This window comes from Lepidochelys olivacea (assembly GCF_965140295.1).
Source record: "Lepidochelys olivacea isolate rLepOli2 genome assembly, chromosome: 25".
NCBI classification, from domain to species: domain Eukaryota; kingdom Metazoa; phylum Chordata; order Testudines; family Cheloniidae; genus Lepidochelys; species Lepidochelys olivacea.
In genome coordinates, this window is record NC_140435.1 from 11,542,093 (window position 1) to 11,560,516 (window position 18,424).

An 18,424-nucleotide genomic window follows, 5' to 3' on the forward strand; every position below is an offset into this window, starting at 1 on the left:
TATGGTGATAGATAGATAGATATTGGGGTGTGTATGGGGATAGATAGATAGATAATGGAGTGATAGATATCGGGGTGTGTATGTAGATAGATAGACATTGGGGTGATAGATATTGGGGTGTGTATGGGGATAGATAGATAGATGGGGTGGATGGGGATAGATATTGGAGTGATAGATAGATACTGGGGTGTGTATGTAGTTAGATATATAGACAGATATTGGGGTGATAGATATTGGGGTGTGTATGGGGATAGATAGATAGATATTGGAGTGATAGATAGATATTGGGGTGTGTATGTAGATAGATAGATAGATAGAGGGGTTATATGGGGATAGATAAATAGATAGATAGATATAGGGAGTATATGGGGATAGATAGATAGATAGATAGATAGATAGATAGATAGATAGAGAATGAGAGAGAAAAGGTGGGTGACGTGATATCTTTTATTGGACCAACTTCTGTTGGTGCAAGAGACGCTTCCGAGCTGCAGCAAGCTAAGACGAGCTCTGTGTAGCGCAAAAGCTCGTCTCTTTCGCGAACAGACGTTGGTCCAAGAAAAGATATGACCTCACCCACCTTGTCTCTCTCATATCCTGGGACCAACACGGCTACAACACCACTGCAAGACAGACAGACAGACAGATAAATGGGTATTTATTGGAGTAGACGGACAAAGTGACAAAAGGAAGACAGCTAAAGCAAAAGAAAAAATGAACAAAAGGAAGAAGGAAGGAAAAAATCAAAAAGCCAGTGACCCCCCGGATTTGGCCCCCCAAGCCAGGCAGGCTCCCAGCAGGGAGCTCATCACTCTGAGTCCAAGCAGAGATGCCCTCCCCCACCCTCCCGAGAGCAGGGAGCAGGCCGGGTAGTACTGACCCGTGAAGAGGGCGACATTGGCATGTTTGGGGTCGTAGGGGCACCGGGCCATGCCACTGATGCTGTCTCCAATGGGCTCCAGGGTGTCCATCTAAGGAGAGAGAGAGAGGTGGTAAGTTCGCGCTGGGGCCTGAAAGCTCCAAGTCTCCCCGCACTCGCCCACGAACAGCAAACTCAGGGACGGACTAAAGCAAGGCCCCTAAATCCACAACCAGGCACCTCATTAAATGACTGCCTGTCGGGGTGCCGAGTGTTGCGACTCCTACTGGCTGCCAGGGGAGTGCCACCATGCTGGGCGCTGGGCACACACACGATCCCACCTCAAAGACCTTACAGTCTAAATGGGCAAGGGAGGGGAAACTGAGGCACAGCGAGGCAAAATGACTTGTCCACGGTCACACCCCGGAGACGGCAGTAGAACCCATCTCTCCTGAGTCCCGGGCTGTGCCAGGCTGCCTCTCACACAGCCTGCACCCCCATCCCCTCTTGGATTCAGGAGGTTCCCCAGGCTCCTGCCCCATCACCCCGGTGCCGTCAGATCCACGCCTGAGCTGGGGCCACTCTTTAGTTTAGGTACCACCCGTTTAGGATTCCCACCACGGACACCTCCTTGGCTTCTCCCTGGAACATGCTGCTCCCTGGCCCCTGGCTCCGCTGTGCCAGGGGATGACAGCAGTGCGGGTCAGTGTCATCTGTTCCCCTCAATATTGGATACACTGCGGCTCTTTGCCTTGCTCCCTGCTTCACCGCTCCCTCCCAGGCTCTTGGTAGCCTGGCCTCCTTCGCACTGGGCTGGGACCTTTGCAGAGCTGGCATTGATCAGCTCTGCGCTGTGTCTGTCCCCTGGGGTCCGCTTGGCAACGGCTCGGAGGCAACCGGGGTTCAGCACAGGGAGCAGGGAGAGCCCCAGTGGGGGATGCAGGGATCCGGGCCTGAGGGGGGAATGTCCCCAGTGCACTGCGCCCCTGGCTGCCCCTGCTGCCTTGTGCTGCCCCACTGACACCCTCCCGCCAGCTCTGCTCCATCCCAGAACCATGCCCCACGCAACATGAGCAGTTCCCCTGGGGCCGGGCCCTTGGGGCTGCCCCTTGCTCCCCAGGGCGAGGGGGGTGCACTGTGTGCTCACGCCCTGCACTTTGCCCGGCCCCACTGCCAGCTGCCTTGCTCCCGGCGCTGTGAGGAGCGTAAGGAAAGCAGGCCTCGGGGGACCAGGGCGCCGCGTGCCCAGAGGGGAGAGTCCCCAGGCAGGGCAGGGGGGTCAGGGGAAGACACCCGCCCAGTCAGCGATCAAATGACACAGAGACCCACAAACGCTACACAGGGGTCCACGCTACACAGGTGAACATACTATACATACATGTTACATGTTACATGTCCATACGATTGACTACCTGCTACACACAGGCACGTACTACATACACATCACACATGCAGGGCACATGCCACCCACCGGAACACGCATACGTACGGTACACAGAGGCTCCACTCCATGCTAAACACGTGGGCACGTGCCCCACACGCGCTCGCTCGCTCCACACGGGGGACACACCCCACGTACCCGTGCGAGCGCCAGACAGACACGGGCAGATGCTGCGCACAGAGAGGTCCCCCCCCGCCCCGCCCCCGCCCCCTACCCACACACACACGCGCCCCAGCCCGTTGGCTGGCACGTTCTCCGTCCCCGGCGGGGTGGGGCGGGGGGGGGGACTCACGCTGTAGTTGGCGCAGACGGGGTTGAAGGCGTTGGTCCCGCAGACGAAGAGCGTGCTCTCGTTCCGCACCAGCAACACCTTGACGAAGTTCCGGCACTCGGCCTGGAGAGGAGGGGGGGGGGGGTCAGAGCCAGCGGCAGGGGCTGCTCGAGCAGCCCCGCTCACTGCGCTGGGATTACGTTGTCCAGGACGGAGTTGGGAAACGTTGTTCTGGGCCAGCCTGGGACGACGGGCCCATCCCTGCTCTTAGAACTCATGGGTGTGGGGCGGGGGGCCTGGTATCGGGGAGCAACATTTGGCCTGATGCACCCAGATGGCCAAACTGTGGGCTGGTTCGGCCACCATGGGCCCAGCACCGTGCCAGGGGACGAGGACCGCACCATGCGGCCATCTCAGTACATCAGGGAAAGCACAACCTTCAAAGGACATGGTCAGGGAGCCTCGCCCCACTTATGGCTCAGGTAAAGAAGTACATCTCTCTAAGTCACCGTGCACCCCCTGTATCCATCCATCCTATCTACCCAGCCACCCATCTGATCTATCCATCCACCCATCTATCCACCCCATGCCTCCCCCTACATCTACCCCCATGCATTCCTACCTAGCTAGCTATCCATGCTCCTCTGTCTATCCATCTCTTTATCTGTCCCTCCCTTCACTTGCATCCCCATCTATCCCTCTCCTCTGTAAAATCCACCCATCTCTAAGCAAACTCCTCTATCTATCTAGTCATCTAGCTAGAAATGTTTCCCGGTTGCTTTTGTTTTTAAATCTAGGTTAGAACAGTTTTCTGTTTCTATTTAAAACGCCCTGGAGGGTTTGCACTGGGAACACTGCAGCGTGACTGGGCTAGTACCTGGGAACCCAGACATCCCACTAGTTAAAGGCTTCGTTTAGTTTCATTGTCCAGTCGGAGGGAAATGCCAAAAGGGGACAATATGCATGGACAGAGGCAACAAAGAGGTGTTAAAAATTCATCCAGCCTTAATCATCTTCGACGCCGTTGGCTGCCCAGGTGAGGGAAAGATTTTGAATGCAGGATTTGTAACCTGACAGTGGCTTTTAACCTTGCACAGAGGTGTCAGTGGCTGGATACAGATGGGCTCCTCCAGCCGGCTCCAGGTGCCGCTCCAGATGGCAGGGTGGACACAAACAGAAAGGCTGCACGTTTAGGGGCTGATGGCCACCTGCACACCCCACGGTTGGCCCTTGTGAACCAAAGCTCCAGGAACGAGGCCTTCAAAAGTGTGCAGGGGAGGAAAAAAAAAAAAAAAGAATCCAACCAAGCACCTTAAAGCTTCTTTTTTCCAGGCCTGCTAGGAAACCATGGAAACACACATTCATGCGCTTTGATTGGGAAACAAAGAGAGGCCGAAACCCTGCAAAGCTGCCTGGGCAGAAAGACAAGACGTGAGCAAGGGCAGGGGTGGATGGAAACGGCTGGAAATGCTTTTGCAAAGCTTGGAGGTGCGGGAGAGGTGGGGGGGCCGGGTGTGTGCCCGTGCAAGGCTCAGGAACCTGCCAGGGGTTCGAGGTTACTGTGGATGAGGGTTCCCAAATGCGCAAGGAATAAAAACTGAGCCCAGTTTGGGGCTGGGGTGGGGGCTGGGGAGGGCAACAGTCCTTTAAACCCTCACTAGTGCCCCAAGTCAGGCTCAAAAAATTAGAAACCCTCAGATCACAGAAATGGTTTATTAACCAAAAAAAAGCAGCAAACATTAAAAAAATAAAGAAGTAAAATTTCCCCAGCAGCCTGGGAGCCCCAATCCCAGCTGCCTTGTAACCAGGGCTGGGCAGCTGAAAATGAAACTGACTAGGAAGAGCCCTAAAACTGACGAGCCTGTTTTCCTTCTTCCCAGGAGCCCACTTGGTTGTTCAAACCCTCTCTGTGTTTGGAGCTGGGGTGTTATTTGTCACATGGATAAGACAAGGAGGGCGCTTATCAAAGGCAGAAAGGGAAGGTTAGGTGCCCTTCCCGCACTGAAAGTCTAGGGGAGTTGGGTGCTTAGCTCCCATTTATGCCTTTTGCAAACGCCTCCCCCAAGACGGGCAAAACGTCCACACCTGGGTGCCTACGGTTAGGCGCTTGAGGTTGGATTTTCAAACAGGACAGGGACCCTGAGATTACCATGTAAATAACAGCGCTGGATTCTCACAGGCACCCGTTGGATTGCGTTGGGGAGGGACGCATGAGTGAAGGGTAATACAGAGACTGGGAAGGGGGGGTTGAAAGAGGACACACTGTAGGGAGAGGAGTGGGAAAGAAGAATGGGAACTGGGGGTTGGGGAGGCGGGGCGGGAGATAGCGCGCGCTGATCAGCCACAACTTCCACTGCATGGATGCTGCAGTTATTCCATACCACAGAAACTGAGGCCACTTGTACGGGGGTGTCTAGGTACGGATTTGCGGCTGCAGGCTAAGGGAACTGGGAACTCAAGTGCCACGGGAATTCCGTGGGAACTAGGTGCCAAATTCCATTCGGTACTCTTGAAAATCCCACTCTCAGACCCCCACGTCTGAAACCATTGACCTCCCATGTTTTAGGAAGATTGTGGGTCAGATTCTCCCGTCCCTTACACTAATGTCGATCTGGAGTAATTCTTTGTGTGTGAAGAGATCCACTCCCGATTCAGACTGGTGTAAGGAAGCTCAGAGTCTGGCCCTCAGATGTTTAATGAGACAGCGCCCCATTCAGCTAAGGCTGATTTATTCTACTTCCTGGCTGTAATTGTGAGCCAGAGCTCCTGCTGTCCCAGGTTCTGATCCAGCGGGACACCCGGTCTGCACTCCCTGGGGAGCCCGGTGCTCTGCCTTTTTCAGCCTGAAGAGGCATTAATGGAATCTGGAAATTGGATTTCTTACCGATTATGAGATGTGTCTGTTCTGATCAACAGACCAGAAATAATTAATTACAAAGCCAATTATACTAGCATCTAATAAATCACATTTGACACAAATGTTTGCAGGGCATTAAAAGGCAGAGAATATGACACACACACACAGCTCACGGTGGGGCCCACGCTGACCACCCCACAGCGAGTGGGAGGCAATGGGAGGAGCTGGCCAGAGAGCTAAGGCACCAAACAAGGCCAGTGTGCTCAGTGGACAGTTGTGGGAGTGGGTGTACTGGCATTAGTGAGCTGGGGTGTGGATCCTGGTGCACGCCCAAGCTGGGAGCGTGAATCCTGGCACCAGTGTGCATAGCATGGTGCCACTATTTTGAGTAATGGCAAGCACCTTGGGAGTCCTAGCCTGAGAGGAGTGGGGGGCGCAGAGTGCTGGGGCAATGTGCCGGGGAAACACCACTTCCCCCCAGCCCCCGCCCCTGCAGGCCAGGCAGCAGGGCAGGCTGCACCCTTACCTCGTGCTTCCCCTTCATCCGGCAGATGCTGATGTCGTGTGGGTTCGACCCCCAAGTCAATTTCTGGGGATAAAACCAACAAGGAACTCAAGTCAAACTCAGGTGAGTGAAAGGCCCAGATGTCCTGCAGCTGTAGCTGCAGCTGCTCCCCCTGCACCGAGTTAGCCCCATCCCACCGCAGCCATCAGTGAGATGAGTTGGCTGGGTCTCAGCTCCCTGCATTTGGTGCATTGCTGGGAGCTGCATGAGCATCTCTATGCACAGAGGGAAGAGACCGGCCCAGGCATGCTGCCCCCTGCGTGCCAGTGGTGGCCTGAGGGGCTGGGCTGACATTTGTACCTCGGATACCTGCCCAGGGCTTCTAATTGCTAGGAGCCCCCAGGACTGTGTGACCTGCTCCTGGAGCTGCCTGGAGAGATCCTGCACTCAGGCTCCCACTTGAAGGCAGCGGCTTTGTTCTGAACCCATGAATAAGTGAGGCTGGTCCCTGGCGGAGGCATGGGGAGCCGGCCCTGGGGGTTAGCAGCCCCTGGGGGAGACCTGCAGCGCCAAGGGCTGGCACTTACCTGCTGGTAGCGCATCTCGCTGGCTGTGGCAGGCTCCAGGCTCACCCGGTACAGATTATCTCTGGGGGGGAGAAGGGGGGCAGGCGCCTGAGAGAGTGCTAGGCCATGGGGGTGAATGTTATATACAGCTCTACAAAACCTACACAAAACACTCCCCAACCCACACTGCCGGCTCCCCATCACACATCCCCAAAAACATCTTCAACGCCTCCCCATGGACCTACCCACTCACAACACACATCCCTGAATCACTCCCCCAAGAAACACCCCTGTATACACCCCAATTCATTCCTAACCCCTCCCTACGAACCTACCCACTCACAACACACATCCCTGAATCACCCCCCCCATGAAACCTCCCCCGTATGCACCCCAATTCATTCCCAACCCCTCCCTACAAACCTACACACTCATAACACACAAGCAGCAAACAGGTCACCAACAGTCACCCACTCATAACACACCTCTCAAACACAAATACCTCCCCAACACATGACAATCTCTAGGATTGTCCTAACACACAGACTCACACACACACACACACATTCCTAAACAACTCCAACTCCCCAAACAAAAATGCTCCCCGCACACCACCCCTTCCTCCCCCACCCCCTGACACACACCCACACCCATGCATGAGTGTAAGAGCCAGGCCTGGTGGGTGGGGCAGGCTGGTTCCCTGGCGAGTTGAGGGCATTTTCCCCGTCTGACATGGGAAGCTTTTCCCAAGCACTCCACTGGCCACTCCGTCCTGGAGCGACTGTCGGGCACGTGGTCTCTGTGATGGGAAAGGGGCAGCGGGGTCTGGGGGAGCGCAGGACCACTTCCGCCAGCCCCCGCAGGTACTGTGTCCCAGACTCATGCCAGGGCAGCAGGAAGGGATGCCCACAGCTGCCAGAGCGGGCCACCCATGTGGCCCACGCAGGCTCCAGGTGGTCAGCAGCAGAGCGGGGCACTAGCCCAGGGCTGAGGCAGGCCGGTAGGGCGCCGTGCGCCGCGCCTGATCAATGCCACGTCCCCATAGCCGGCGCTGTCCGTGCAGAGGGCAAGGAGAGGCAGGGGGGACCCAAGGCTAGGTGAGAGGAAGGTTCGCAGAGCAGGGCGGAGGGACATGGCTGCTGCTTCTTCTGTGCTGGCAGAGAGCCGGCCTCAGGAGGCTCCCCTGCCCCCTCCCCCCCCCCCCCCCGCCAGCGTGTTCTGACCCACACGCGCCTGCCATTGAGGAGGGGGACACTACGCCGATCCGTCACCGTGACAATCCCCCCCCACACCCACTCCCCCGCAGCTTGCTCTGCACTGGGCTCCTCTCCAGGGACAAGAGGGGGGATCCCCATGGGGACCAGGGGTCTTCACCAGGGAAGGGAGGAGGGGTCCCAGTGGGGTGGGGAGATGGGGAGCCCTGGGTCCCAAGCCTCCCTCGTGGAGCTAAGGATCGCAGCTGATGGCTATTTTAAAGAGATGCCTTCCTGGGACCTTTCCCCCCAGCTCCCTCCCCCTTTCCACCACCGGCTACTATACACTTCCCAAATGCCCCCACCCCGTCACTGGTCCCTGCCCCCTTTCCTGCCCTTTGGCCCCTCTCCCAGTCCTGCATGCCGGCCCCTGCCAGCACCCAGCTGGTCCCCATGCCCCTTCCACTCCTCCCGATCCCCCCCACAGCTGGTTCACAGTGCCCCCCCTCTTCCCCCACCTGCCTGGCTCCTGCATCAATTACAAGTGATGGTGCATTAATGAACCTCTGGGAAACCTCCCCCTAATTGCTGCCTCCCGGGGCTCTGGCAAAGGAGCAGAGCCAGGTCCTCATTAGAGGCAGAGGCCCTGCGTGCCGCGGGGAGGAGATGCCCCGAGGTCACTCTGCTGAGCCCCATCAGGGATGTGGAGCCGGTGGCTGAAAATTCCCTCTCCGAGGAAGCTGCATCACCCCCTGCTCGTCCAGCCTCCCGCCCCCCAGTGCCAGACAAGGAGCCTATGGAGAGAACAGGGGGCAAGTCACGCACACCCGTTTGGGGCCTCCTCGGAGATGGGGTCTGGGTGACAAATCAGGGCCCGGCCACTTAATGCTGCCGAGCCGGCTGCTGCAAGGGTGCATGCGACGGGGGGAAGGGGCGGGCGCGGAAGATGGGGGTGCGGGGGCTGGGAGGACACGCTGCTCTGTGCTGGCTGAGAGCCCTGGGGTGCTACTAACTCCAGCCCCCCCCCGAGAGACAGGACGCCCCTGCTGCTACCACAGCCCTGGATGGAGGCTCCTGTCCCCCCGACGCCGCCAGCCATTGTGCCCCTAACTCCCTGCACGGCACAACTGCACTGTGGCGTTATTGGCAGGATCTGTAACCGTACAGATCACTGTTGCAACCACTGTTATATATTTGCCAAAAATATTGTACAAAGGTTGCCCACACGACGCAATCGCTCCCTGCTCTGTGCAACGTGGGACTGGCCCCGCCCCATTAAGGCAGCTTAGCGCACACTGTGGGCCACCTACATCTGTCGAGAGACTACAGTCACTGGCTGGCTACCTGTGACCTGCCACTGAGAGACAGTGGGGTGGGTGGGGGTATTATAGCACCTGTGGAATCCCTGGGGATGGGCAGACGCCCGCCCACATCTAAAAGTCCACATCTAAAAGCAGGGGAGACACCCAGACCCAGTAATCCAATCATTCCAGGGGACATGAAATGAAAAGGGTCGGGAGTGAAAGTGACAGGGACAGACGCACGGATGCAGAGGGGGACACCGGTCAGCGCCCTCTGCTCCTCGAAGGTGGCCAGGGAGCCAGGGGACACGGCCCAGAGGAATGCCGCCCGGAGACGTGACTTGAGGAAAGATCCCTCCCCTCCCCCCAATCCAACTTCCTCCTCCTGGTAGGGTGGACGGCCACCTTGACCAGCGCCCGGAGGAGGCTGACGAGGAGGTCTTGTGACTTCGTGGGGCCACGGACGGGGTGTGCATAAATTAGGAGGTGCAGGGAAAAGTGCAGCTAGAACCGGAAGAGAAGGAGGCTGTGGAGGAGCCAGAAGAAGGCCTGCAACTGGCGCCCTTGATGTAAATGCCCGCCAGGGTCTCCCTCTTGCAGCAGAAGGGGCAGGTGTTGGGGGAGGTGGGGAACCGTGCCAGGTACGCACCTGTGCTCACAGCTCTGCGAAGGAGCCACCAACTAATATCCCCAGCGGGCCGCGGGACCAGGGTGGAGCACGGGCTGGCCCACCGGGGCTCCCCACCCTAAGTGGGGGGAAGTAGGTCCTGCCACTTGGTGTCAGGGTGGGACACAAGGGTGAGGACGTGAAGGGTGTGGAGTGATGGGATAAAGTGAATGACTCTTGGGCCATGCATCCACAGTGTCCCAAGCGCGTGGCAACTCCGTTGCTCCAGCCCCGCCTGACCCAGCTCTGGGGGAAATCACGCTGCTCTCGCTGGCAATTTGTTTCTCAATCTGGCTTTTTACGCTGATTTACGGGGCTGGTTTCCACCATAATCGGTGCAGTTAAGTGGCAGCCTTGGATGTGAAAAGTTCGCCTCTAAGTGCAGCTGCCGGTGTGTAAGGGCTGAGGCAAAATTATGATTCATGGAGCCGATCGGTGAGTGGGTAATTTATGCTCCGAGTGGCCAGCTCTGTTTTTATTCATCTCAATTAAACTGGGATGGCAAAAACTGATACTTTTGGGCTAATGAATGAACAAGTTAAATACGCATTTATATTCATTTGTGTTCCAATGCTTCTGGGCTGGTGGGCCCGGCACAAAGCCCCCAGACAACAAAGTGCCTGGAAAGCATTCCCTTCTCGGCACTGGCCGGCAGGGGGGGCCCAAACGTTGCCCAGCCAAGGGATATGCTGGGCAGGGCCCAGGGCTGTCTACTTTAGTGGAACGTGATGTAGCCCTCCTGTTTTAACACAGATGCAACCTACAGAAACTACAGTTCCCAGCATGCATTGCTCAATCTGAGCAGAAAAGCCTCTCAGATCTATACGGAGCATTGCATGCTGGGACCTGTAGACTCTGGGGCTCACACCTCCCGCTCAGCTCTAGGCAGAGCATTGCATGCTGGGACCTGTCATTGCTGGGGCACACACCACCCGCTCAGGTCTAGGCGGAGCACTGCATGCTGGGACCTGTATACTCTGGGGCTCACACCGCCCGCTCAGGTCTAGGCGGAGCACTGCATGCTGGGACCTGTAGACTCTAGGGCACACACCGCCCGCTCAGGTCTAGGCGGAGCATTGCATGCTGGGACCTGTATACTCTGGGGCTCACACCGCCCGCTCAGGTCTAGGCGGAGCACTGCATGCTGGGACCTGTAGACTCTAGGGCACACACCGCCCGCTCAGGTCTAGGCGGAGCATTGCATGCTGGGACCTGTATACTCTGGGGCTCACACCGCCCGCTCAGGTCTAGGCGGAGCACTGCATGCTGGGACCTGTAGACTCTAGGGCACACACCGCCCGCTCAGGTCTAGGCGGAGCATTGCATGCTGGGACCTGTAGACTCTGGGGCTCACACCGCCCGCTCAGGTCTAGGTGGAGCACTGCATGCTGGGACCTGTATACTCTGGGGCTCACACCGCCCGCTCAGGTCTAGGCGGAGCATTGCATGCTGGGACCTGTATACTCTGGGGCTCACACCGCCCGCTCAGGTCTAGGCGGAGCATTGCATGCTGGGACCACGGGCTGCATTCTAGATCTCCGTAGGTTCTGTTTGCTGCAATGACTGAGTGCCCCGGCAACTAGATCTCTGTTTATCCAGCTTGGGTGCAGTCTGGGCAGCAGCAGGGCAAGATTCCCCTCAACTAACTGCCTGGCCACCATGCCACAACTCTGCCCTAGAGACATCAGCCTCCAGGGTCCAGTCAGTCCCACACCCCACTGCTCGCCATGCTGACGGCTGCAGCCGCAGTTGTATGAGGCAGCCTCCTCATCAGGGCTCAGACTGGGATGGGCTTGAAATTGCACTGGCCGCCATGGCTCCACAGGGCTGAAGGGTGAGCCTGGCTACCAAAGGCCAGTCGTGAAACCAAGGCGGTGGGTCAATGGCCATCCGTGGATATGGCCTCTCTTTACACCAGGGATCTCAAACTCGAATCACCACGAGGGCCACATGAGGACTAGTACATTGGCCTGAGGGCCGCACCACTGACACCCGCCCGCCCCAGTTCACCCCTTCCATGAGGCCCCGCCCCTGCCCCGCCTCTTCCCACCCCTGCCCCGCCCCGCCCCCATTTCAACCCTTCCCCAAATCCCCGCCCCTGCCCCACCTCTTCTCTGACTGCTCCCCTGAGCACGCAGCTCCCCGCTCCTCCCCCTCCCTCCTGGAAAGCACAAAGCGCCGCCAAACAGCTGTTTGACAGTGGGAAGCGCCTGCAGGTAGGCAGAGGAGCAGGGACACAGCACGCTGGGGGGGGGGGAAGGGGAGCGGGGGAGGGGAGTCTGGTGGGCCACAGGAAATAACTCTGGGGGTGCGGGGAGCTTGGCGGGCTGCAGAAAATAACCCCTCGGGCCGCGTATTTGAGACCCCTGCTTTACACAGAGACCTGTGGCAGGGAGTCTGGGTGCTACCAACACTAATGCAGTAATCACGGTCCTCTGCTCTCTCCCATCAGGGTGGCTCAGGTGAAGCAGGGACGCTGTGTTTCTACCATAAGAACAGCCACACTGGGTCAGACCAATGGTCCATCTAGCCCAGTGTCCCATCTTCCGACCGTGGCCAGTGCCAGGTGCCCCCAGAGGGAATGAACAGAACAGGGAATCATCAAGTGATCCATCCCCAGTTGCCCATTCCCAGCTCCTGGCAAACAGAGGTTAGAGACACCATCCCTGCCCATCCTGGCTAATAGCCATTGATGGACCTATCCTCCAGGAACTTATCTAGTTCTTTTTTGAACCCTGTTATAGTCTTGGTCTTCACAACATCCTCTGGTAAAGAGTTCAACAGGCTGACTGTGCATTGGGTGACAAAATACTTCCTTTTGTTCGTGTTAAACCTGTTGCCTATTCATTTCATTTGGTGACCCCTAGTTCTTGTGTTATGAGAAGGAGTAAATAACACTTCCTTATTTCCTTTCTCCACACCAGTCATGATTTTATAGACCTCGATCATATCCCCCCCCCCAGCCGCCTCTTTTCCAAGCTGAAAAATCCCAGTTTTACTAATCTCTCCTCATACGGAAGCTGTTCCATCCCCCTAATCATTGTTGTTGCACTTCTCTGGACCTTTTCCAACTCCAAAATATCTTTTTTGGGATGGGGTGACCAGATCTGCACATGGTGTGCACGTACCATGGAGGCAGTATGATTTTCTGTCCTATTATCTCTCCCTTTCTTAATGATTCCCAACATTCTGTTTGCTTTGTTGACTGCCGCTGCACATTGAGCAGATATTTTCAGAGAACCATCCACAATGACTCCAACATCTCTTTCTTGAGTGGTAACAGCTAATTTAGACCCCATCATTTTGTATGTATAGTTGAGATTATGTTTTCCAACTTGCATTACTTTGCATTTAGCACCATTGAATTTCATCTGCCATTTTGTTGCCCAGTCACCCAGTTTTGCGAGATCCCTTTGTAACTCTTTGCAGTCTGCTTTGGTCTTAACTACCCTGAGTAATTTTGTATCAACTGCAAATTTTGCCACCTCCCTGTTTACCCCTTTTTCCAGATCATTGATGAATATGTTGAACAGCCCAGGGCCCAGGACAGACCCCTGGGGGACACCACCATTTACCTCTCTCCATTCTGAAACTGACCATTTATTCCTACCCTTTGTTTCCTGCCTTTAAACCAGTTACTGATCCATGAGAAGACTTTCCCTGTTATCCCATGACAGCTTACTGGGCTTAAGAGCCGTTGGTGAGGGACCTCGTCAAAGGCTTTCTGAAGTTCAAAAGTACACTATATCCACTGGATCACTCTTGTCCACATGCTTGTTGACCCCCTCAAAGAATTCTAGTAGATTGGTGAGGTATGATTTCCCTTTACAAAAACCATGTTGACTCTTCCCCAACAAATCGTGTTCATCTAACCAACACACAAAGCCCAGAATTGCAGATTTGCCGCTGTGTTTACAAACGATAGTTGTGTGTTTCATTGACCAGCTACTGAGATGGAAAGCCCAGTTCAAAGTCATGATCGAGCCATAACAGATAAAGTTGTATATTCAGAACTGGCTTTCAGCCTTTACAAGGGAGGGGTCACAGAACAGTGAGCCACATATTAGGGTCCCCCTGTGAGGGAAGGGGTCACAGAGCTGTGAGACTCATATGCGAGGGGAGGAGAGTCACATGGTGGGGTGTGCGAGATGCAGGTTTTGGGGTCCTCTCTGTGAAGGGAGAAGACAGAGGACAGCAGGTCAGAACCAACAATTGGGGCACCCCTTTTGGAGGTCCAGACAGCAGAGGCCCATTAATGACTCACAGGGGGGAGCTAATGCAATGGAGCACTGCACCCCCACCTCCATTACCACATGGGGGGCTGGACCCCATCTCCGGGGGACCTCAGCCCATCCTCCACTCTCACCAGCATCCTCTCTCCCCCTCTCTTCCCGTAGGCTGCGGGTTGCTATGGCGATCTGGCAGGGTGCAACTTCCCCAGGTTCTGCCTGTTTGGGACTCACCCCCGACCTGTCCCATGCCCTCCCCCCTGGCCTCACCTCCTGGTCCTCTGGGTCTCCCCCTACCCCTCCACCACATCAGCCTGCAGGAAAGGAGGAGGAGGAAGGAGAAAGGACAGCTGGGAGCACAGAGATCTCCTCTTGCCCCCACTTCTCCCCCCAGCCCCCTAATTCCATCTGCACCCAAATCTTCTACTGCTCCCCTGACCCTCCCAATCCCCTTTCACACACACCTCCGATCCCTCTCCTCCTTCCTGTGCTGCTCCCCCATTTCCTGCCCTGGCTCCCTGGAACTCTTCTCTTCGCTGTGTCTTGTATCTTGGGGAGGGGGCGGCCAGAGATCTCTGGGGCGTGGGCCCCCGTCCGAGGGGGGTGCCCAGCCCGGAGTGGAGTGCGTTACCTGTCGCCGATGTACAGAGTCCTGTTGACCTTCAACATTCGCTGGATGTGGAGTCGCTCCGCCCCGCCGCCATCCAGGCCGGAGAAACGGCTCAGCCCGCTGCCCACGAACACCGAGTAGTGCTTCACATCTGCCAGGGGACAGCAGCGCCCGCTAGCTCCCCTCTTCAACAGCACCCCCGCGCTGCCCTCCCCGCCCCTGGACCCACTGCGCCAATCCTGCCCAGATCAGGGGTGAGCTGAGTTCTGCAGCCCCAGCTGAGCCAGGGGTTCTCTCCCATCAAATCGGTTTGATTGACTGGTCAGGAGCGAGGCTCTGCCCCCCAGCTCTGCCGATGCCCCACAATCCCGACCTGAAGGCACCCCCATCTTTGGCTTGGAATAGCCTCCCACCCGCCCCTCGCTCTGCCAATGACCTGCAAAGCAACCCCCACTGGCATGCCAATGTATCTGCCATGCCACATGCCGAGTTGGATGCCCCTCTCCCACTCTGCTGGCGCAGTTCCTCCCTGCTCAGCAGGACTGGCCCCCTTGCATGCCAGTGCCCCACCCGTCCAGTACCAACGCAGCCGCCCCACGCCAGGGCCACCTGCTCAATCGGACGCATCCTGCCTGAGCTCCAAGGCAGCTTCCCCCGCGTCCCAGAGCGGCTGCCACCTGCACTCCGATGCAGCCCCCTGTCCTGTCAGCGTCCTGCCGGACAGCCCCCTGTGCTCCCCTGCACCTGCCCCGAAATGGGACCCAATGTTCAACATGAAACCGGAGGGGCGGTGGGGGGGAGGAACCCGCACTGTAAAGGTGCACAGGGTTGGCTGAGGGCCCCTCTGGGCCAGCTTGGCACCAGGCTGTGCCCCCCCTCACCCCAACTCTTCCTTGCCCGGCCCCCCCTCGCTTCCACAGTCCCTCACTTACAGTCTCCGGGGGCCAGGCTAATGGGCCCGGGCTCTTCCGGGAACGCGGCCTCGGCCGCCCCCCCCAGCAGCAGCAGGATGAGCAGGGCACGGGGCGGCGTCATGGTCTCCAGGAGGGACGGGCACCCTTCACACCTGCGGTGGCACAAGGAGAGAGACGGGGGTGTGAGAGGCAGGGGGCACGGGGGTGGTCAGCAGCCAGCAGGGGGCAGGCAGAGAAAACCAACCCCCCACCCGCCCTGTACACCCCCTCCCCACCCCCAAAAGGCGAGAAGGGGACCGGGAGGGAATGTCTGGCTGTTCCTGTTTCAAAGGCGCTAATGAAAGCAGCTGTTTGGCCCCATCACGGCCCGCCACAGGGGGGTGGGGTGGGGGCACGGCTCGGGTTTCCCCCTGCCCAGGGGGCCAGTGAGGCGGGGGCTAGGGGGAGTCAGACAGACGCTCCCCACCCCCACTCGGCTCTATTACTGTTCGAGGGCCCCTTCTGCACTGAGCTCTCGGCTCCTGTCTGGGTCCCCAGGATAGGGGAAGGCGGCATGGGGCTGGGGACCCTGGGGTTCAGGCCCCAGCTCCGGCAGAGGAGTGATCTTGGGGTTAGAGCAAGGGGGCTTGGGATCCAGGACTCCTGGGTTCTAGTCCCAGTTCTGCCACTGACTCATGGTGCGACCCCAGGCAAGTCCCACCCCCTCCATGCCTCAGTTTCCCCCTCTGTGCCAAAATGGTGGTGACTGGGAACTGCCCCGTTATCCCGGACTCCTGTGCTCCCAAAACACCAGCCCCACTGCCGGGCACCCCTCTTGGCAGCAGCTGAGCAGCATCCCATCCCTAGGGGAGCCTGAGGCTGGCTGCCAACCCTCCTCACTGAGGGTGGGGCATTTGGAGGCCTGGCTGGAAAACTCACTGCTCTTCCCGGGGCCCTTGATCCCAGACCAGAGCACAGGCTCCCTGGCACACCGCGAGGGCTGGGTGAGGGGGCTTGGGGCAGAGGCTACTGGGCAGGGGGGCAAGAGCTGCTGTCTTTTTCCTATGGAGGAGGCCCTGGGTGGGAGGGGATTGTTTCTTTAAAGGGTGAAGGAAAGTGGGTCATTCCCAGACGAAAGAATCCCATATATGCTGGGAAACGCTGTTCTTTCCAAGTCCCGCTCAGCCCCCTCTATCCATCCTCCATCCCTCGCTCTCCTTCCCTCTCCTCCACTTCCCCCTTCCCTCTCTCCCCTGCTCCTCTGTCATCCAACCCCCTGCTCTGCCCCCAGCCCTCTCCTCCGATCTCCCCATCCCTCTCTCTCAGGATTGATGGGCTCAGAGGAGGACCACAGGAAACAGGAGAATTTGATTTTGCAGAGACAGCATGGACCGGATGGCCCTGGGGGCCTCCTCCCTGGCATCCTTCATCATGCAGCGCAGGCTGCTAGCCCCTCCAGGTTTGGCTAGCAGAAGCCTCCTCCCCAGAGCACCAGACACCCCCATGTGCACAAGTGTGACCCTCACCCCCTGGGGCTGGATCAGAACTGAGCACAAGGAGTCTGGAGCCACTGGTCAGCCAGCACCAGGGAACCCGAACCCCGTGCAGGTGGCTCGAAAAGCCTCCCCTGCCTCCCCATCCCTGTGCTCCCCAGTGTCGCGGGAGGGTCTCTCTGGGTTTGGGGATTCAGGGGGAAGCTCTGGCTGGGTTGCCAAGGCCCTAGTGTTCTCCCACCCAGGCACTAAGCAGGGGTCATTTTAGATTTTGCTCAAACATTTCAGCGGCATAAATCAACATGTAGGTGAGTGACAGAGACGGGCAGCGCACAGGGACAGCCACGCAACCTCCCTTCCCCCCAACACAACCCACTGCCGAGACCCCAACACAACGCCCCCCGTGACACAACCCACTGCCCAGACCCCAACACAACCCCCCCGTGACACAACCCACTGCCGAGACCCCAACACAACCCACTGCCCAGACCCCAACACAACACCCCCTGTGACACAACCCACTGCCCAGACCCCAACACAACGCCCCGTGACACAACCCACTGCCGAGACCCCAACACAACCCACTGCCCAGACCCCAACACAACGCCCCGTGACACAACCCACTGCCCAGACCCCAACACAACCCACTGCCCAGACCCCAACACAACGCCCCGTGACACAACCCACTGCCCAGACCCCAACACAACCCACTGCCGAGACCCCAACACAACGCCCCCGTGACACAATCCACTGCCCAGACCCCAACACAACGCCCCGTGACACAACCCACTGCCCAGACCCCAACACAACGCCCCCCGTGACACAACCCACTGCCCAGACCCCAACACAACGCCCCCCGTGACACAACCCACTGCCCAGACCCCAACACAACGCCCCGTGACACAACCCACTGCCCAGACCCCAACACAACCCACTGCCCAGACCCCAGCAAAACACCCCAGCACAACCCACTGTGAAGAGCCCAGCACAACGCCCCGTGACAACCCACTGCACAGACCCCAGCACACGAACACTACACTACAGACACAACCCACTGCAGAGACACAACCCCTTGCTCTGACAGCAGCACAAACCACACAGGACACCCCAAACGCACAAAACGCACCCTGCTATGTCGACACACAAGCCTTCCCTCCACTCCTTTCTCAGTCACTGTGGCCCACACCGCCATCCTGCTGGTCGCTCAGGCCCATAACCGGCGTGCCATCTTGGATCCAGACCTCCCTCCAGGGCCTCCCACCCAGGCTGGGGAAGATTCTTTCCGGGGACCATCTCTGAGATCCGGCCTCTCTCATCCATCCCCGCAGCCGAACCGCTCATCCAGCCTCTCATCATCTCGCATCTCCGCTGCGCCATCCTGCCCTCTGCCCTCGACACACGTGATCTTGCCCCGCTCCGCTCCGTTCACAATGCGGCTGCGATGATCGTGGCTCTGACCAGGTCACCCCTCTCTTTGCATCCCCTTCGCATCAGACACAAGCTGCTTGTCTTCCCCCTTCACGGCTCTTCACCACCTGG

At 58.0% G+C, this 18,424-nt stretch overlaps 1 protein-coding gene across 3 annotated transcripts in view; it reads right to left on the minus strand.

Annotated features, from left to right (window-relative positions):
- SEMA6B (semaphorin 6B) overlaps nt 1-18,424 on the minus strand; it is an 86,649-nt gene that overhangs the window by 18,527 nt on the left and 49,698 nt on the right. For all 3 annotated transcript variants that reach the window (XM_084614241.1, XM_084614242.1, XM_084614240.1), the window contains exons 2-7: nt 15,432-15,565; nt 14,521-14,650; nt 6,521-6,581; nt 5,955-6,017; nt 2,593-2,694; nt 881-971 (exon numbers count right to left, since the gene is read on the minus strand). In XM_084614241.1, coding sequence (XP_084470367.1) covers nt 881-971; nt 2,593-2,694; nt 5,955-6,017; nt 6,521-6,581; nt 14,521-14,650; nt 15,432-15,534 — 550 coding nt within the window. In that variant the 5' untranslated portion in view covers nt 15,535-15,565. The remainder of the gene's footprint in view (nt 1-880; nt 972-2,592; nt 2,695-5,954; nt 6,018-6,520; nt 6,582-14,520; nt 14,651-15,431; nt 15,566-18,424) is intronic.